This window comes from Pezoporus flaviventris, unplaced genomic scaffold (genome assembly GCF_033815535.1).
Source record: "Pezoporus flaviventris isolate CSIRO_AGI_PZ_B2104156 unplaced genomic scaffold, CSIRO_AGI_Pfla_v1 ptg000034l, whole genome shotgun sequence".
Classification (NCBI taxonomy): Eukaryota; Metazoa; Chordata; class Aves; order Psittaciformes; family Psittacidae; genus Pezoporus; species Pezoporus flaviventris.
In genome coordinates, this window is record NW_026892582.1 from 1116854 (window position 1) to 1137063 (window position 20210).

General features: G+C 53.3%; 1 protein-coding gene across 1 annotated transcript; it reads left to right on the forward strand.

Annotated features, from left to right (window-relative positions):
- Nucleotides 1-2100: 2100 nt before the first annotated feature.
- On the forward strand, nucleotides 2101-18520 carry ELAC2 (elaC ribonuclease Z 2). Its single transcript, XM_061461936.1, has 24 exons — nucleotides 2101-2357; nucleotides 2432-2482; nucleotides 2572-2642; nucleotides 4114-4178; nucleotides 4783-4840; nucleotides 5309-5377; nucleotides 5850-6005; nucleotides 6492-6550; nucleotides 7160-7218; nucleotides 7303-7375; nucleotides 8637-8749; nucleotides 9295-9393; nucleotides 9580-9718; nucleotides 9795-9880; nucleotides 11294-11403; nucleotides 12174-12270; nucleotides 12991-13129; nucleotides 13698-13736; nucleotides 13900-14009; nucleotides 14424-14523; nucleotides 14604-14724; nucleotides 14931-15009; nucleotides 15978-16122; nucleotides 17764-18520. Exons 1-24 carry the CDS (start codon nucleotides 2101-2103, stop codon nucleotides 18004-18006), a joined length of 2538 nt encoding a protein of 845 aa, XP_061317920.1. The 3' UTR covers nucleotides 18007-18520.
- Nucleotides 18521-20210: the final 1690 nt, after the last annotated feature.

The following is a 20210-nucleotide window of genomic DNA, read 5'->3' on the forward strand; positions in this document are numbered from 1 at the left end:
GGGTACTGCAGGGCCCGGCCCCCGGCTCCTCTGCTGTGGGGCGGCCCCGAGATCCCGCACACTGAGTCACAGAAGGGATCTTAAAGCTCCTCCAGCTCCAACCCCTGCCACGGGCAGGGACCCCTTCCACTGGAGCAGCTTGCTCCAAGCCCCTGTGTCCAACCTGGCCTTGAACACTGCCAGGGATGGGGCAGCCACAGCTTCTCTGGGCACCCTGTGCCAGCGCCTCAGCACCCTCACAGGGAAGAGCTTCTGCCTAAGAGCTCATCTCAGTCTCCCCTCGGGCAGGTTAAAGCCATTCCCCTTGGCCTGTCCCTACATCCCTTGTCCCAAGCCCCTCTCCAGGTTTCCTGCAGCCCCTTCAGGCACTGGAGCTGCTCTCAGGTCTCCCCTTCAGGAGCCTTCTCTTCCCCAGGCTGACCCAGCCCAGCTCTCTCAGCCTGGCTCCAGAGCAGAGCTGCTCCAGCCCTCGCAGCAGCTCCACTGCCTGCTCTGGACGCTCTTCAACAGGTCCCTATGTCACTATGGGGGTGTCCCTACTTCTGACAGCAAATCCATTGGGATGTGACCTCTCACCTAAAAGAAGGGCCAAAACTGTAAAATAAAAGACTTTTTGTCCTGAATGAACCAGTCTTTGGAATCCCTTCCAGCGTGTGAGCTGCCCCAAAACACTGCAGCTGGAACAGCACGGGCCACTCGAGTCAGAGCCCTGAAGAAGCTTTTGTGCTCCCAAAGGTGTGGAAACAAATGCATTAAGGCCCCCCCCCCCAAAAAAAAAAAAAAAACAACACAAAAAACACAAAGCTCTTTTCATGTTTCCTAATGATTCACCTGAGCATAAAATCATCCTCATGGGGAGGAAGCGATGCAGCAGTGGGGAGGGATGCCCAGAGAGAGAATCCACCTCTAGGAACCTTCAACTTCTATTGGGAAGCAATATAGGATCTAAAGTGATGTTTCCCTTCCTATGTGGCTGCAGGGAGCAGGGCCAAGTGCTGGGAGTGAGCTTTAGGCTGCAGGGCTCTAATGTGGAAAACATGCATGAACAGAGCTTGCCTTTCAAAGCAACAAGCCTTTTATTTCATCCAGAAGTGGGAAAAGCAGGGAAAACCACCACGTTAATTGGTGTGAAGAGATGGGAGTCAGAAGAAGGGGAACTGGTGAGCTATAGATCTGCAGGAAGACTGGGCACAGATGTACAACAGCCACGGCAAGATGAGGTTTGGACAGGTCCCCACTCAAAGCGCTTGCTTGGATCACTGGAAAAGAAAGGGAAGAGCATTGGCATTAAGAATAAAGGGAGACTGTTTTGAAAGCAAAGCCCTGAGGAAGATAAGGCTCGCCTTTGGAAGCAAGGAAGGGATATTGATGATCAGGATTGTTTATGTTGGGGTACTCCGGTTACAGCACAGTGTAGAGCAGCAAACACGAAGCCTCAGAGGGCTCGGAGGGGGTGTAGAGAACTCAAGGATAAGCACAGCTGCGGCCTGAGTGCTCGGTGCTTGTGAACAGCACCTGAGCAAGGCTCCTGTGGAGGCGCAGCTTGTGAGCAACGGGGAAATGGTGGCGTGGGTTCTGAGGGACCTTGGGAGGGCTGAGCTCTGGCTCAGCCCCGCGGCCACGGGGTTTATCCAGCCTGGTCTGACCACGAGCTCTGAGTGACACGTCAAGAGGAAACGGCCTCAAGCTGCACCAGGGCAGGTTTAGATGGAGCTGAGGAACAATTCCTGCCCCAGAGGGTGCTCAGGCATTGGAACAGGCTGCCCAGTGCAGGGCTGCAGTCACCGTCCCTGCAGGTGTTCACACAGCGTGGGGACGAGGCCTCAGTGCCATGGGTTAGGGGTGGCCTTGGGCGCAGCTGGACCGGATGAGCCTAAAGGTGTCCCCCTTGTCCTGACAGCGCGGGGAGCGGGGCTCGGCCCCTCCAGGGCCGCGAGGCCACCGAGCCCCAACACCCCCCCCTGGGGCCCCGGCCCCTGCCGGCGGCCACACGGGCTTGGGGCGGCGGACGGGCGTGGAGCAGAACCGGGTTTCTCGCTTCTCATTGGCTGTCCCCCGTCACATGGCGGGGCGCGGGGCCGCCGCGGAGGCGCTGTGCGGATGTGGGCGCTGTGGCGGGCGCTCGGCCCCGCGCGGCGCGGGGCGGGCAGGGCCATGGCGGACACCGGCGCCGCGGCCTCCTCGGCGGCGCGGCCCGCGCGGCGGCCCCGGGACGTGCCGCGCCACGTGTGGGCCCGCGAGCGGCGGCGGAGCGCGGGCACGGGCCTGGCCGGGCCTAACACCGTCTACGTGCAGGTGGTGGCGGCCGGGAGCCGCGATGCCGGAGCCGCCGTTTACGTGTTCTCCGAGTTCAACCGGTGAGTGCGGGGCCGCCGGAGCCGGGAGCCCCCGTCCGGGCCCGCCCTGAACCCCCCTCTCCCTTCCCCTTCAGGTACCTCTTCAACTGCGGCGAGGGCACGCAGCGGGCCATGCAGGAGCACAAGTAAGTGCGGGCAGGCGGGGGGGAGCCCGGGGGCCGCGGCGGGCCCTGCTCACCGCTCCCGCCCCGTGTTCCCCCCCCCCCCCCCCCAGGCTGAAGATCTCGCACCTGGACAGCATCTTCCTGAGCCGGGTGGCCTGGGCCAACGTCGGGGGGCTGCCAGGTGAGCGGGGCGGGCTGGAGCCGGCCGTGGCGCTGGGAGCTGCCCGGGGTGCGGAGGGGAAGCGCGGTCACGGCGGGGTGTGCCCGCGGCGGTGCGGCCAGGGGGAAGGGGGAGGTGCAGCCCCGGCCTCACCGGCCCGAGTCATGGAACGGTTTGGTTTGGAAGGGACCTTAAAGCTCCTCCAGTTCCAACCCCTGCCAGGGGCAGGGACACCTTCCTTATAGCCCCCTTCAGACACTGGAAGCTGCTCTGAGGTCTCCACACAGTTTCTCTTCTCCAGGCTGAACAGCGCCAATGCTATCAGCCTGTCTCCATACAGGAGGTGCTCCAGCCCCGATCATCCTTGTGGCCTCCTCTGGACTTGCTCCAGCACCTCCATGTCCTTATATTGAGGACACCAGAACTGCACACGATGCTGCAAGCGGGCTCTCAGGAGAGCAGAGGGGCAGGATCACAGAGGGGCAGGATCACCTCCTTCGACCTGCTGCTCACACTCCTGTTGATGCAGCCCAGGATACGGTTGGTTTCTGGGCTGCGAGCACACACTGAAGCCGGCTCATGTTAAGTTTCTCATCAGCCGATCTGCCAGAGCAGAGACGTTACCAGCCTGGCACTGCCGGCATGGGCTGCTCCTGAGTTACAGGCACCTCCTGGGCCTTCTGCCCCGCTCCTGTTCTCAGTGCAGGGTGAAATTAAAGAAGGTCCCTTCTTGTCCCTCTGCTCTGCTCTGGTAAGCTCCCACCTGCAGTGCTGTGTCCAGCTCCTGAGTCCTCAGCACAGGAAGGATGTGGATGTGTTGGAGAGGGTCCAGATAAGGACCACAGAAAGGGTCAGATGGATGGAGCATCTCTCCTGTGAGGAAATGCTGGGAGAGCTGGGCTGGTTCAGCCTGGAGAAGACTCTGAGGAGACCTTATTGCAGCCTTTCAGTTCTTAACGGGGACCTGTAAGAAGGATGGCAGGGCCTGTTGTGGTAGGATGAAACGAGGAAGATTCAGGCTGGATGTGAGGAAGAAATTCTTTACACTGAGGATGGTAAAACGCTGGCACAGATTGCCCAGAGAGGTGATGGATGCACCATCGCCGGAGACAGTCAAGGCCAGGCTGGATATGCTTCTGGACAGCCTGGTCTAGTGGAAGGTGTCCTTGCCCATTGCAAGATGAGCTTTAAGGTTCTTCCACCCCAAAGCAGTTTGGGATTCATTAAAACTGGAAGTCTTCCAGGAAGGAGCACCTCGACAATCCATGCAGGTAACTGGCTCTAAATTGTGACTGTCAGGATTTGGGAATCTTTTCCTTATCTTCTGCTAAGTGGCTTGTTGAAACTGCCACAAAGCTGAGGTGAAATTGAGTTTGGATCCCAGTTCAATTCCAGCCTTCCTGGAGAGAACCAGCACTCCTTTAGGGATCTTTCTTCACTATCCACCAGCGCTTACAGGGCTGTGATAAAGCTGTTTCTCCCTTTCTTTTAGGTATGATTCTCACATTAAAGGCTATGGGGCTTCAAAGATGCGTTTTCCTAGGGCCACCAAAGCTGGTAAGTGGGGAAGCTTGAAGAAGGGAACCCTTCTAGTGTTAAAGCTGACCTTGGAATTGAGAGAGCTGGTAGAACAGGAGTGAATCATCATACAGGTGGAAAGTGCTGGTCTGAGCAAGTGCCAGCCTGAAGGTTCTGCCAAAGGGCTGGCTTTGAGAAGCAAATCTCTTCAGTTACATACAGGACAGCATCAGACTGATGCTCCTTGAGCCTGTCTTGTCAGCTGAGGTTCTAGTAACTCATGTTTCCTCCAAGGGCAGCCTTTGTTCTCCCATCTGCTTCCTCTCAATGTTCTTTTAATAGAAACTTGGTCTCTGATCTCCTGCTTAATGTGCTGCTTGCCAGACTAATGCCATGACTAGGCTGGTCATTCCCAGTCCTCAGCACTATTTCATTTCCTTACAGTTTCTGCTGACTACATTGCTGGAAAGGATGGGGAGAGTGGTTCTTGGGTTTCTTTCCTCTTTCTAGAGGAGCAATGCCCATGGGATGTGGGAACCTGCCCAGTGCTTTCTGGCTGGCTGTGTGCTGCCCAGGTTTTGCCTGACATGGTGCAAAGCCTTTGACTTCACTGAAAGGAACTGATATGCTCTCTCTTTTCCAGCAAAACTATTTGAAAGCGATTCGGCAATTCCCTGGGCCCCTAAAAAGAATGGATTTAGGTATGTGGGGAGTGATGTTTAGTGAATATGAGCTTGGAATGGTTTTGTTTCAGCTGTAGCCGAGGTTGCATCAAAAAGTCACACCTGCAGGATAGAACCTCTGTTTTAGATCCACTCAGTTTTAAGCCTTTGTTTTGCTCTGATACCCGCTTCAGATCCATAGATAGTTTCCAGCTCTGTTTCTGGTAGGCCATGGCCAGTCTGTTGGACTATTAGACAGCATTGTTTTAAACCACTGTGAAGGCAATTTGCTTGCAGAGTCTGGCAGTGAACTACCTTCCCATGGGGTCGTGGACTGCTTCTTGTGGATATTGGGCTTTTAAGGCGTAATTACTCAATCTTTACAGTTGGGCAGAGAAGGGAAGGAGGGGGATATTCATCAGGCTTTGTTTAAGAAAGATACAAGAGTTTTTCCTGATTGAAATCTCCTTCTGAGCCTGTTAATGCCAGTTCCTGATCTCTTTCCAGCCGTGCAGCTGCACACAGAGCCTGAGTATAAGGATGAGACGATGACAGTCCACCAGATACCTCTTGCAGGTGAGCATGTGAGGCTGTAGTCACGCAGGAGAAGCGCTTGTTCACTAACCACGCTCAGGGTGGCTTCTGGTTGCAAGCCTGAGTAAGATGTCTATTAAGCTGCATGTGTTTCTCAGGAAGAGAATCTCCTTCAAAGAGACAGGACCTGCTGAGTCGGGGCTTTGGATTGTTCCTTTAGGTGTGGGTGTGTAGAATGACCTTGAACTGTTGCTGTGTTCAGCTTTCTGTGGTCTCTTACTGCTGGGAGCTGTGATTCCCATAGTGCAGGCACAGACTTGACAGAGTTGAGCCATTCTGACAGTTGGACTGTGGAGTTGGATGGTGGATGGCTCCTGAAATGTGACTGGATTATGCAAGCACAAGTCAGACTGGGGGGGAGGAGCCTTGTGTTCTGGTCAAGAAGCATTCCCTCTTCCATATCTGTCCCTTGGGATTGAGTGATTTTTCTCTGGTTTTATTGGATTTGGGACAGGAAAGCCACAAGCTGCTGAAAGTATGTTGCCTCAGAGTCCTGGAGCATCAACCCAAGGTGGAAATAGCCCTAAAGGAGATGCAGGTCCTGGATCCCCAAGAGCTGCACAGCAAAGCTTGGAGAAAGGCAAGGAAGAAGAAAGCCCAAAGGAAAGAGGTGAAAAAGAAATGGTATTCCCTTTTTAACTTTAATGAAAGGATGCCCAGTTAAGGAGATGTATTTGTCCTCCAAGCTGCTTGCTGTCTGGAAGTAAGGTCCATAGAGAAGCTCAGCTGAAGGAGCAGGATGTGTTCTGTCACTTTGGAAGTTGACACGGAACTAATAAGGCATAGAGATTGGGCACGATTCCAGCTTGGGGTGGGGATAGCCCCTGTAGTAGTTTGCCGCTGGCTGGAGTGGGTGCTTCAGCCTGTGTCATGTAATTACAAGGGGATGTTTGGATTAGTTACTTGTCAGTCTTGGGCTTTAATTTGGTTTCTCCCAGCTGAAGCCGTGGGCTTTCTGCCTTTAGGCTCATTCAGCATTCTGCTGCTGGGCTGGAAGATGTTGCTCCTGTTGGTGCTTTAGCAAACATGGACGCATTTTGGTTTTAAGGAAGAATGGTAGTGATGATTGTGAGTGGTCTTTTGCTCTCTTTTACAGGTGCTGAACAGAAGTGTGCAGGCAGGCACCCTGACCTGGTCATGGCTTTCCTTTGTAAAGTAAGCTTGGGCATAAAGGTATCAAAATCGGTGTAGAATAGAAGAGTATTTCAGTTGGAAGGGATCTTCAACAGTGACCTTGTCCAACTACCTGATCACTTCAAGGCTGTGCAAGCATGTTATTAAGGGCATTGTCCAAACCCTTCTTAAATGCTGACAGGCTTGGAGCGTTAACCACCTCTCTGGGAAGCTTGGGCCAGGGTTTTCCACCCTTTCTGTTAAGAAATGATTCCTAATGTCATTAGGACATCTTGCTAAACAGATCTAACTCGAGATGACATTTTCCAGCAGGGCATTGAAGCTGTTTTGTGATGCTGCTCTTCAGAGTGGCTGGAGCATGAAGAAGAATGTGTGAAAGCTGGAGGCATATTTGAGCAGTGTTCTTTATAGAGCAGCCAACTATGAGTGGACAGGTTCCATTCTTGCTTCATGCTTACAATGGGGAAATCTGTACTGCTCCCTTGGCTAAAGAAATATGCAAGAAGCAGCTACAGCATCTTGGAGACAAAAAAGTCTCTTCTGGGGAAAATGAGACCAGTGGAAATCCATGGATCTTGTTTCCCATCTCTCTTATTTGGCTGGTAATTCTGCTTTGCTTCTTCCTTTCAGATTCACCCCAGGAAGGGAAAATTCCTGGCAGCTAAAGCACAGGAGATGGGCCTGCCAGTGTGAGTATGGGATCCCAGCTGGGTGATTGGGAAACCCCAGGCACATTGCTGGCAAGCTGAATGTTTCCATGCCCTTTGTTTCAGGGGAACTCCAGCCATTTTTCCCATAATCACAGCTCTCAAGAATGGGGAGAGCATCACTTTTGAAGGCAGAGAGGTAAGATGTGGCTGTGCTTTGTGCCTTGGCTTTGCCATCCTCCCTCCTTCACCAGGCTCCCGGGGGAATAATCTTTTTGTGTAGATTTTGCCTACCAGTAATTACTGGGACATGGGGTGGGTTTTTACACCCATTTTTGAGGGACCTTAAAGCTCATCCAGCTCCAACCCCTGCCATGGGCAGGGACACCTTCCACTAGAGCAGCTTGCTCCAGGCCCTGTCCAGCCTGGCCTTGAACACTGCCAGGGATGGGGCAGCCACAGCTCTGGGCACCCTGTGCCAGTGTCCCACCAGTGATTTCTGCCTGTTCCCTCTCACCCCTCCTTGGTGTGGTTTTTGCTGGTTTGGAGCTTTGAGTGGCTAATGGTGAGTGACTGCTCCCTGTTCTGCCTGAATGTGGCTCCTGTGGGGAGCATGAGTGGGGCTGTGGCAGGGTGTGATGAAGGAGGTGTGCTCTGAAATGAATTCACTTGTGCTTATGGCTGTGTGGCTGCTGGTTGTCAGAGCTTCTTACCTCCCCTGCCCGAAGCTGATGCAGTTCTAGGAGTGCATTAGTAGAGTTAATCCCTGCATGGGTTGGACGCTGGTGTAGCTGTCACTCCCTCCTTGCTCTGGTTGCTCCTCTTGCACCAAAAGAAGTCCAGTGGCTCCTGTGTGCAGGGTCTTCATGTCTCAAACACTAGTGTGAAGTGAGAGGCAGAGCCAGCTCTGGCCATGTCACAGGTGATCTGTAAGTGAAGATCCTAACCTGGGAGATGTGACTGATGTATGTTTGTGTCATAAGAATTCCACAAAGTATTTTCTTAATCATGCTTTTGCTCCTGTCTGAAGCTGCCATGGGTACCTGGCAACTGCCGAAATTCCCTTCCTCTGTGTTATGTTGGGATTTGCTCCAAGACCACAGTTGGGATTTGTTGTTGCACAGCAAAATGCAGACATGTGTAGCGAGAGCAGAAAGGGAACAAGAACTGCATTGGTTGGTTTGCTGAGCATTGGGAGTTGCTGCTGGAGCTGATGTAACAGCTCCCTAAAGAACCATGGAATGGTTTGAGTTGGAAGGGACCTTCAAAGTTCATCCAGTCCAACCCTGTGCAATGAGCAGGGACATCTTCTAGATCAGGTTGCCCAGAACCACAGTCAGCATGGCCTGGAATGTCTCCAGGGATGGGGCATCCACCGCCTCTCTGGAGTCAAACACAGTGATGCAGGAAGTTGTGTGTATAACCTGATGGTGGTGTGGTCTGTGTGTATCTGCCTGCAGCTCTTTCCTGAAGAACTGTGCGCCCCTGGTGACCCTGGCCCAGTGTTCATTGTGCTGGAGTGTCCCCACGAGGGCTTTGTGGATGCTGTGTGTGACAACGAGACCTTCCGAAGGTAACGGGGTGGTGTGGGGGGCACATCTATGCCAAAGAGAAGCTCTTATTCTGGTGGTTCTTGGGGCTGATGTCTGTGCTCCTTGGCACTATTAAGGAGGTAGAGACCCAGGAAAGGCCTGGTGGTGTGTTGAGCCTTTTAGGAAAGGCAGGGCTGTGCAGGACCTGTGGGGTTCTGTCATGGTCACAGGCTGCTCTTCCCTTAGGAGCCTTCAAAGAAGGTCATGTGCACTGGAAGGCAGCAGTGCAGAGACTGCTGCTTCCCTGTGCAGTAGAAGCCTGGGCTGCGTGTAGCATCTCTGCAGGGCTTGTGCAGAAGCATGGCAGGCTCCTGAAAGGCTCTGCAGGTCTTGCTCTTGGAGGAGAGGAACTGCCCTGGGGACAGAGCGCAGGTGGCAGCAAAGGCAGGCTTAGGCCTTGTGGAGCCTTGAGCTTCCTGTGCTCTGCCTGCTGCAGGGGGCATCTCTGACAGCACTCACACGGGAGAGGGGAGGCCAAGGTGATGGAGGCTGAAGCTCAGGTGCTCTCTATTTGAACGTGCCCCAGGTACCAGGAGGGAAATCCTGAGCATCAGGTGGCCTTGGTTATTCACATGACTCCAGAGGCAGTGCTTCGAGACAGCCGCTACCAGCAGTGGCTGCAGAGGTGGGTGATCTCATTCCTGGAGTGTCACTGATGGGCAGCAGCATGTTCTTATCATGTTGATAAGAGCATCGTCCCAGAACGGAAAGAGCTGTTGGCTGGCAGTAGGGCTCTGCTGGCTCGGATGCACGCATATGCCAACTCTAATGTCGGACTGAAGCCATTGTGCCCTTTGTTGTCCTCTTGCAGATTTGGACCCGGAACTCAGCACTTGGTGCTCAATGGGAACTCCTCTGCCGTGCACAACCCACGCAGCTACAAGATCCAAACTCAGCTCAACCTCATCCACCCTGAGATCTTCCCTCTGCTCAGCACCTACCAGAGCAAGGTAGGCCAAGCCCTGAATGCTTGTTTTTCATGCTCCTGAGCAAAGAACATGTTTAATGTCGCTCTTCTCCCTGCAGGAAGAAGAGGCTGTGTGTAGCGTGCCCATTGTACGAGGAGAATGCCTCTTGAAATACCACTTCAGACCCCAGCAGGAGTGGCAGAGGTCGGTGGGAATCTGTGGTTGCTGGTTTTGGGGTGTTCTGGGTGAGTCTGTGCTGAGGGTGGATGGGGGGGGGCGGGCTGGTGTCCTTTGCACATTCCTCCTGGTGGCTGTGCTGGGGTAGCTGCTAAGCTGTCAGTTGTGTGCCTGTCCCAGGAAGTCTCAGACAAGGTGTAGGACGTGGTCTGGAGTGCTGTTTCTGTCGCTCTTGTAGCCTCCTGCACTGCTCTGCCCTTTGCTTTAACCTTGTGCACTGTGCACACAAGTGTGGCTGTGGCAGAGCAGGCGGTGGCAGGGAGAGACTCTCTGGGGAGCCTGGTAAAAGTCCTGCTGGGCTTTCTGGGTCTTCAGAGGGTGCCAGAGCTGTGCTTGAACACTTGCAGACTTCCCTGGTGCTTGTTTTGTGGGCAAGTAGGTGAAGCTGCTCAGTGAGGAGCTTAAGGGCAGGGACCACATGGGGATAGCAGCTACCATGGCTCGAGCTTCTGGCTCTGTTGGGCAGAATAGAACACAGATGCAGTCACCACATGGGAGGGAAGGGATGGGAACCAGAGGGACACTTGAGAGGTGGGACAGCGCGAACCACATGAAGTTCAACCAGGCCAAGTGCAAGGTCCTACCCCTGGGTTGGGGCAATCCCAGGCACAGACACAGGTTGAACAGAGAAGGACTTGGGAGTATTGAGTGAGAACATACTGAACATGAGCTGGGTTCAGTGTGTGCTTGAGCCCAGAGCACCACCATGTGCTGGGCTGCACCCCCAGAGCGTGAACAGCAGCTCAGGGAGGGGATCCTGTCCATCTGCTGCTCTCTGGGGAGACCCTGCTTGCAGCACTGTGTGCAGTGCTGGGGTCCTCAACATCAGAAGGACATGGAGCTGTTGGAGCAAGTCCAGAGGAGGCCACGAGAATGATCAGGGGCTGGAGCAGCTCCTGTATGGAGACAGGCTGAGAACATTGGGGCTGTTGAGCCTGGAGAAGAGAAGCTGCGTGGAGACCTCAGAGCAGCACCCAGCGTGTGAAGGGAGCTAGAAGGATGCTGGAAAAGGGACTCTTCATCAGGGACTGGAGCGATAGGACATGGGGTGAAGGGTTCAAACTGAAACAGGGGAGATTTAAATATAAGGCAGAAGCTCTTCCCTGTGAGGGTGCTGAGGCGCTGGCACAGGGTGCCCAGAGAAGCTGTGGCTGCCCCATCCCTGGCAGGACACAGGGGCTTGGAGCAAGCTGCTCTAGTGGAAGGGGTCCCTGCTCGTGGCAGGGGGTTGGAACTGGATGAGCTTTAAGGTCCCTTCCAACACAGGCCAGTCTGGGGTTCTGTGACTGTTGTAAGGCTGTTTTGGCACACTGTGCTTGGACGAGTGCTGTCTTTTCAGTTCCAACCCTGCCCCATCCTGCTCCTGGTCTGTTCTTGCAGAGATGCTGTGACTGTCTGCGATCACGACGCGTTTGTTAGTGAAGCTTTGGACCTCCCTGACTTCCAGGCCCGAGTGAAGGAGTGTAGAGAGAGCCTGGCTGCTGTTCCAGGTGAGAGTCAGCAACTTGTCTTGGATCGGTGTAATGGGAAGTAGGTGGTCTTGGTGACCCACTGCCTTAGAACCCAGACAAAGCTGTGAACATACAGTTTTCCTGAGACCTTAAAGATGCTTTTAAGTCCTCCTGGAGCTGTACAGAGGCCAGGCTTAGTGCAAATGGAGTTGTCTTGCTTCAGTTGGGTTTAGGCCATCTTGTGCTTCTGTTTTTCTGAAGCTGCTGGGTTTGGGGACTGAGCACTGCTGGGGGCAGAGACAAAGCAGCCATGGATTCTTGCTCCAAGCTGAGCAGAGCCCTGCTCATGTTGGGTGCTGTCGTAACAGCCACAGTGTGAGTCTTCGTGTCCTGGCTCTAGATCCAGCTCTCTGGGAGGCACTCTCCTCCAAATCCCAGTTGTCCTGTCAGCAGTGATGCTCCCATGGTATGGCAGAGCACCACTCACTGCCTGCATCCTGATTCTGGGCCAGAGTCAGGGCAGTGCAGAACAGGAGGAATCAGGTCACTGCTGAGCTGCCAGCTCTGTCATTGAGCAGAGGCCTTGTCTGCCCACCTCTGGATATGCACTTGACTGTGATGTGTGCTCTTGGTGATGCTCATTCTGTCTTCCCTCATACACCTTAGTGCTGTAGGAAAGCTTGAGGCTGAGGGAAGCAAAAAACACACTGGACATGAAGACCATGGAGTTACCAGGCTCTTGAACTCAGTGGTGTCTGACTGGGCAGGATGTGGATAAAATTGCCTGAAAATCCTTCTGTTTTCTCCAGGAAATATGGGTGCTTATCCTGAAATTGTGTTCTTGGGAACAGGATCTGCAATTCCAATGAAGATCCGAAATGTCAGTTCCACGCTGGTAAATACCAGGTAAATCCCAGTGCCACGCATGCTGCTTGGGCCGGCTCAGTGTCTCAGAGGGCTGTTTTGATGACACAGGGAGAGTGCCCCTCTTGTGAAGCCTGTAGGACTTGTGTCAGGCCCCTGTGTCTCTGTAGGGGAAGACCTGAGAGCCACCTGTAAAGCCAAGCATTCAATGTTTGTGAAGCCAAACATAAATCTCATTTCACCGTCTGCTCCGAGGGTGTGTTCAGCATTAATACGAGAGCACAATGAGCTGTGCAGGCAGAACAGTCTTTCTAAACCCATGGCTAGTAGAGCTGGAGTTGCATTTAGAGGTTTAGAGCACTGAGAGCTCTGTGCCTTAGAATCATAGGATCACAGAATGGTTTGAGTTGGAAAGAACCTTAAGATCGTCCAGTTCCAGCCCTCTGCCATGGGCAGGGATGCCTCACTAGACTGTCTCACCCAAGGCTCTGTCTAGCCTGGCCTTGAACACTATCAGGGATGGGGCATTTACCACTTCTGGGCACCCTGTGCCAGGGCCTCATCACCCTCACAGGGAAGAACTTCTGCCTTACACCTAACCTGAACTTCCCGTTTCAATCTGAACCCATCACCCCTTGTCCTGTCATTACAGTCCCTGATGAAGAGTCCCTCTCCAGCATCCAACCCAACAGATCCCCTCCCTGAGTGGGCCCTGGGCAGAGCTCATGCAGTGCCCACTGTCATTGTCACTTGTCTTGTCAGCTCTACCCACTCCCTGCTCTTGGACTGCGGAGAAGGAACCTTTGGACAGCTCTGTCGCCACTACGGAGAGCAAGTTGACCGGGTGCTGTGTAACATAGCAGCTGTGTTTGTGTCTCACATGCACACTGACCACCATTCGGTAGGTGGGGGGGGTTGGAAGGAGATGGGCTCCTGTCCAGGCCTGCTTTGCTCCTTGGGGTTTGGGAGTAACTTATGACTACAGGCTGCCCTGCTGGCAGGGATGCCTGTATTCATCTCCTCTGCATTCCTAAGGCACTATTGAACCTCTCTGTTTCTCATCCCCTCTCCCTTTCAGTTAGGGGTCCCTGCAGATTTGCTGGGACCATTTGGAGCTGCAATAGTTTAGCAGTGTCCAGCCCAGCTTGCTTCAGTGCTCTGCAGTCACTGCTCAAAGGAGGGCGAGTTGCTGTTGTAGGTTGGGCCTGATCAGGGCCTTTGCTGGCCTGCTGCCTTGTGCCTGGAAAGCACAGCAGCACTGGCAAGGGCTGAGGGGCTGCTGGCCACTGGCCTGGGGTAGGAGCAGTGCCACTGTTCCCACAGCTCAGCAGTTTGCAGTTACTGGAAAGGAGCTGTCATCTATTCCTGACTATAGACCTTCCAGGCGCTGCAGCGAGCTGGGGTAGCGCTGTTGTTACTTCCACCCCAGACATCTCTGCAGCTTTGTGTCTTGTTCACTCCCTTTGCAGGGGCTGCTGCACATCCTGATGGAGAGGCGGAAAGCTTTTGTAAGTAGTGCTGCTGTTTCACTGCCCCGCACCTCGCCTTAGGGCGAGGGGAGGGAACTTCAGAGCAGTGAAAAAGCACCATCCTTTCCCTTGGTATTTCATCTCCGATTTGGTGTATATCTGGTATTGAGTTTGGTTTTTTCCCCCGCTTTTGCTTTTCCAGGCAGCCCTTGGTCAGCCTTTCAGCCCCCTGTTTCTGGTAGCACCTGAACAGATCATGCCATGGTTACACGAGTACCACAACCACTGTGAACTGATTCTTGGAGACATCAAGTGAGTGTTCTGTGTGGTATGTGGAGGAATGGCCTTGCTGGGTCCTTACTCAAGGCAAACTGCTGTCATCCATTCCCCAACCCCTTTACTGAAGGTGACTGACTCCTTCTATTGTGTAGAATTAGGATGTGCAGTTTGCAAAGGAGAGGGAGACAGTTTATTACAGTTGTGCTACTTCATAGAGGCCTAAATGCTGCTTCCCCTTCAGAGAGTTGGGGAAGTGAACAAAGATTCCTGGAACAGAGTACTGGGCAGTGGGGGGGAAGTGGTTGGATGAGTTTCTGGGCCACTGGGTAGTGTGAGCCTGCACAAAGGCATCTTGTTTGTAAGGCTGTGAACTGAGGAGAAATCATCTGCTTAGAGACAAGATATTTTCCTTTGTACCTGTCCTTAGTTCTCTCCCCTCCATTACAGGATGATTCCATCCCAGTCCCTTGTGAAAGGCTGTGAGAACATCAAGCCTAAAGCTAAAGAGTTTGTCAGCTCTCTGTTGCAAAGCTACGACTTGGCTGAGGTAAGCTCCTGAGCTGGCAGGGACAGTTGCTGCAAGGGGCCAGGGGGGACCTGAGCTTTAACACTTGTGTCCTTGTTCAGTTTCAGACTTGTGAAGTCCAGCACTGTAAAAATGCTTTTGCATGTGCAATGATCCACAAATCTGGCTGGAAAGTAGTTTACTCTGGGGACACAATGCCCTGCATGGCCTTAGTACAAATGGGTAGGTGACAAACACCCTCTGCTTGAAGAAGGTCTTGGAGAAAGGTCTGGAACTGTTGGTATCCCCTAAACTAGTGGGCACCCCTAGACCCTCGGTGCTGTGCCTGCAACACACCAGGGTTCTAAGAGGGGGAAATGAGAATTCATGCAGGCAGTTGAACCAGTCTGTATTCACCTGAACATTGAATATATGCTTTTTGTACCCAGGTAAAAATGCTACCCTGCTGATCCATGAAGCAACGCTGGAAGATGGCATGGAGAAAGAAGCTATAGAGAAGACACACAGGTAGGGGATGTTCTGCTGTCTCTCACGAGGAAGGCAGAGATGCTGAGCTGGGTTTTGTCCCTGGAGCTGGTGGTGGAGGGCCCAAGTCCTGTACATGGTTCTGGTGTGTGTAGAGCTCCTCAGTACTAAAATGCTGTGTTGCTCATTGCACCAGTTTGAAGCCTTCACAGCTCCTCTGAAAGTCCCCAGAGAGTAGTAGATTGCGGTAGCTCTACAAATAGCCTAGCCCAAAGGCAAGGCCCTCTGCTTGATTATATGGAGGACTAAACTCAGGAGGTAGAAGATTATTAGGCAGGAATTCTTCCCTGTGAGGGTGCTGAGGCGCTGGCACAGGGTGCCCAGAGAAGCTGTGGCTGCCCCATCCCTGGCAGTGTTGAAGGGCAGGTTGGACACAGGGGCTTGGAGCAAGCTGCTCTAGTGGAAGGTGTCGCTGCCTGTGGCAGGGGTTGGAGCTGGAGGAGCTTTAGGGTCCCTTCCAACACAAACTATTACTCTGGAAGAGTCATCTTGTCCCTGCACCCAACTACATAATTTGAGCCAAGTGCTGCAATACCAAGTGTTCCCCCAGCAAAAGTGGGGAGACCTGAGAGCAGCTTCTTAGAATTCCATGTAAGTTGCTGTGCCGGAGCTGGACTTGCTGGCACCCCTGGGGCAAGTACTTGAATAAGCCCTTGTCCCCACTTTGTGGAGCTCTTCAATGCAGAGATCCAGGTAATTGCAGCTGCTCTCATGCACTTGAAGATGTTTGGAGGTCAAACCTGCCACCAGCACAGGTTGCCAGAGGAAGAGGTGTCTGCCTGTGGCTGCAGAGAGCAGGGACACCTCATGCTCCACCCGTGTCAGTAGGACCTGGTGGTGTGTGTGGAGGTGCCCTTGCATGCAGAGCAGCCAGCCCTGACCCTGGAGCAGCAGCACCAGCCAGGCTGTGTGTGAAAGGGACATGGTGCCCTGTTCCTGTTCCTTTGCAGCACAACCTCGCAGGCAATTCAGACTGGGATGAAGATGGGTGCAGAGTTCATCATGCTCAACCACTTCAGCCAGAGATATGCCAAGATCCCGCTCTTCAGTGAAGACTTCAGTGAGAAAGTTGGAATTGCATTCGATCATATGAGGGTAAGTTGGGAGCTTGGAGCCAGCCTGTGGGAAAGGTTTCAGTGTTACTTTGGGAATGGCTGCTCACAAGTTGAATTCTCCACTCGTATCAATACACCATCTCCTTCTGAAGAGTCAGTCTCCTCTGAAAGAGCTCCTTTTGCTGCTAGCAGCAGATGTCAGTGTGGGGAAGGGGTGAGATGGGTGCTGAGGGCTCTTGAGAGTGCTGCTCAGGGATGGGATGGGCATCATATGCTCCTGGCCAGCTCCCCAAAGTTTATATGATGCTCTGTGGTGTGGAATACCCCTTTGGCTAGTTTGGGTCAAGTGTCCTGTCTTTGCTCCCCTTCTTTGCTTCTTGTGCCACTCCTCACTGCCAGAGCATGGGACTGAAAAGTGCTTTGTCAGGTAAATGCTGTTGAGCAACAACTAAAACTCTAAAGCTGAAACTATCTCAGGGCAGTATCCACCCCTATTCAACACCATGTATGTTGTGCCCAGATCCCACACTTTCCAGTACATCATCACCTTTCCTGCCTTATGATCTGTTCAGATATCGTTCTCTTGGCTATGGACAATCTCTGTAAAGTCTGTGGAGTTCATTCAGCCAGACAAGGGGGAATGGGTTTAAATTTAAACAGGGGAAGTTTAGGTTAGTTATAAGGAAGCTCTTTACTGTGAGGGTGCTGAGGCACTGGAATGTGTTACTCAAGGGAGTGGTGAATGCTCTGTCCCTGGCAGTGTTGAAGGCCAGGTTGGACAGAGCCTTGGGTGACATGGTTTAGTGTGATGTGTCCCTGCCCATAGCAGGGTGTTGGAACTGAATGATCTTAAGGTCCTCTCCAATCCAAACTGTTCTATGATAATGGGCTCTTTGACATTTCATATTGCTCCATTTCCACTCTGGAAACTTTGGAATCACGCAGTACTTCTGATGTGAAATTCAGTTTGCTAAGAGCTGAATGTAGGGGGTCTTTAACCAGTGGAAAGGCTGACTTTTGTCCTGTTCAAGTTCAGATAAAGCTACTTTATTACATCTGCAAATCTCCATATTTCAGCAGTTGCCTGATAAATTGAATCAGATTTGATTCCTACACATAGTGCTTAAATGTTCCTTTGGGCTTCATATAACTACGTAGGAATCAGGATGTAAATGAGCCATTAACTGCCGTGAACACTGAATTTGCCCAGAGCTGCACTGACCTGTTGTTCTTTCTGCTGCCTTCGCTCTTTGTTCTGTATTGACTTTCACTGCCCCTTCGTTTAGAAAGCTGAAATTTAGCACAAGTCTTTTGAAAAAGAGTAAATGATCTTGTCAGAGGTATGGTTGAGTGAAGCTCGAGCGCCATCACTAGAGCCCAGTCTGACCATAACACTTCTGATGTCCTCCACTGGACCCTCGGGCTCTGCAGTGAGTGTAGCTCTTGTGGGTTTCTAACAGTGGCCACCATATTCTCCCTTCTCTGTTGGTGCTGCTGATGCCTCTTGCAGAGGACACGGAGGAGCCCAACACTGCTGGTGTTGGATTGAATGCAGCCATAGCAGTGGGAATAGTCACTGATGGAGCGAAACGTGGACAGGACCCACGTCTCGTAGGAATTAAATTGGAGGCAGGAAAACAAAGCTCAGCTCTCATGCAGGTGCTCCTGTGCTTTGTTGCAGGTACGCTTCAGTGACTTCCAGACCATCCCGAAGCTGATCCCACCTCTGAAGGCTTTGTTTGCAGATGACATAGTAGAAATGGAGGAGAGAAAGGAGAAACGGGAGCTGCGGCTCCTGAAAGAGACTGCTCTAATCCTGGAGAAGTTGAGTGCTGGGGAGAACAAGGAGGCACCGTGCCAGAAACGGAAACAAGTCAAGAACCATCAGGAACTTCCAAACAAGAAGCTTAAAAGTGTAAACTGAAAGAGACAGGGGCTGGGGATGCTCTGCAAGGAGAGGTCTTGCTCTGCGGGGCGCAGAGTGTGCAGCGCTGTGAGAGCCATGGAACAGGGCTGGCCTCAGTGTCTGGCTTTGCTTGGTCGTGAGGGATCTCTGTGGGCTGAAGCTGCTGAGCACGCCGTGAGCAGCACGAGGCCTTGTGGTGACAGTATCTGCCCCTGCAGCTCCTGCCCTGGGTCTCACCAGTCCCGCTCTCATTTTTCTTTTAGCCAGAAGTTGTTCTCTCTCAACTGTTTTAATTTGGGTTTTATGCTACAGGCTATGAGTGATGCAAGGGCAGCAGCCAGCCGTGTGCAGCTCAGCTTGGAGAAGCCCTGGAGGTGCCCTGGGTCCACTAGAGTGAGATGGGAAGCTCTCAGGGCTGTGAGGAATGTAACCAGGTATTGGCACCCAGAGGTGTTTGTATCAGCATAGGAGGAAATATCACAATAAAATGGGACCCAATTACTATTTAGGTTAAAGTCAGGATGCGAATGCTGCTGTTCCCATTTTATTGTGGTTTTCTCAGTTTTTTTCCTCCTGTTTTTTCAAATCCTTTATTTAGACTCTGAATAAACCACTGGACATGTGCTAGAGGCTGGGTTCTGTCTGGGTTAGTAATGAGGACTTGGCAGTTCAGACACCTACATGTGCTGGGCTGCACCCCCAGAGCGTGAGCAGCACCTCAGGGAGGGGATCCTGCCCCTCTGCTGTGCTCTGGGGAGACCCCCATCCCCCGCAGTCCTGATCCAGCTCTGGGGCAGCAGCACAAGAGGGACGTGGAGCTGTTGGAGCGAGGCCAGAGGAGGCCATGGAGCTGCAGCGAGGGCTGGAGCAGCTCTGCTCTGGAGCCAGGCTGAGACAGCTGGGCTGGGTCAGCCTGGGGAAGAGAAGGCTCCTAAAGGGGAGACCTGAGAGCAGCTCCAGTGCCTGAAGGGGCTGCAGGAAACCTGGAGAGGGGCTTGGGACAAGGGATGTAGGGACAGGCCAAGGGGAATGGCTTTAACCTGCCAGAGGGGAGACTGAGCTGAGCTCTTAGGCAGAAGCTCTTCCCTGTGAGGGTGCTGAGGCGCTGGCACAGGGTGCCCAGAGAAGCTGTGGCTGCCCCATCCCTGGCAGTGTTCAAGGCCAGGTTGGACACAGGGGCTTGGAGCAAGCTGCTCTAGTGGAAGGTGTCCCTGCCCGTGGCAGGGGTTGGAGATGGAGGAGCTTTAAGGTCCCTTCCAACACAAACCAGGCTGGAGTTCTGTGACTTAGTGAGGGAAAGCAAACACCTGAACTGCTCTGGGCACTGACCTGACCTGTTTGTGCATTACAGCGCTCGTGTAAGTACCACAGCCTGCTGGAGCCTCAGGCCTGTGCTGGCTGTTTCCTGCCAGTGATGTCCCGCCTGCCTCAGTTGGCCCGTGGACATCCACAGCTCCGTGTGTCAACTCAAACTGATAACGTCTGAGGTGGCCTTTGAAGGCCTCTGGAGCAGATTCCCACCCTGGGTGCAGCGGCTGTGAGCTGGCAGTGGGCAGACAGGAGGAAAGCCTGGGGTCAAGGTGAGAGTGATGGAGGTTGCCTAGGGGTCAGCGTTACAGTGTTGTGTCTGGGAGCAGGGGCGGGAGCTTTGTGCTGCTTCAGTTGGCTTTGCTTTCAGAGGTGGCTCAGGAAACAGTGCCAGCACGCATTAAAGATTTAAGGCTTCATTTTAAGGGCATGGAAACGTAAGAAGGCAACTGGCAGCCAAGCACCTTCTGTTGATCAGCTGTGTTTTAAGTGTGCTTGTCTAGAGCAGAAAGGGGATGACCAGCACAGCCGGGTCCTGAAACCCCAGTGCAGGGCCTGGGGTAAGACTAAGTGAGCTGTTGTTATTGCATGGGTGTGAATTGGATCATTTCTTCTCATAGAACCCCAGCCTGGTTTGTGTTGAAAGGACCTTAAAGCTCCTCCAGCTCCAACCCCTGCCACAGGCAGGGACACCTTCCACGGGAGCAGCTTGCTCCAAGCCCCTGTGTCCAACCTGCCCTTGAACACTGCCAGGGATGGGGCAGCCACAGCTTCTCTGGGCACCCTGTGCCAGCACCTCAGCGCCCTCCCAGGGAAGAGCTTCTGCCTAAGAGCTCAGCTCGGTCTCCCCCGTGCTCATGGCTCCAGACCCGCCTCTCGCTTTCCTATGGAGCCGCCGCGGGTGCAGCGGGGCC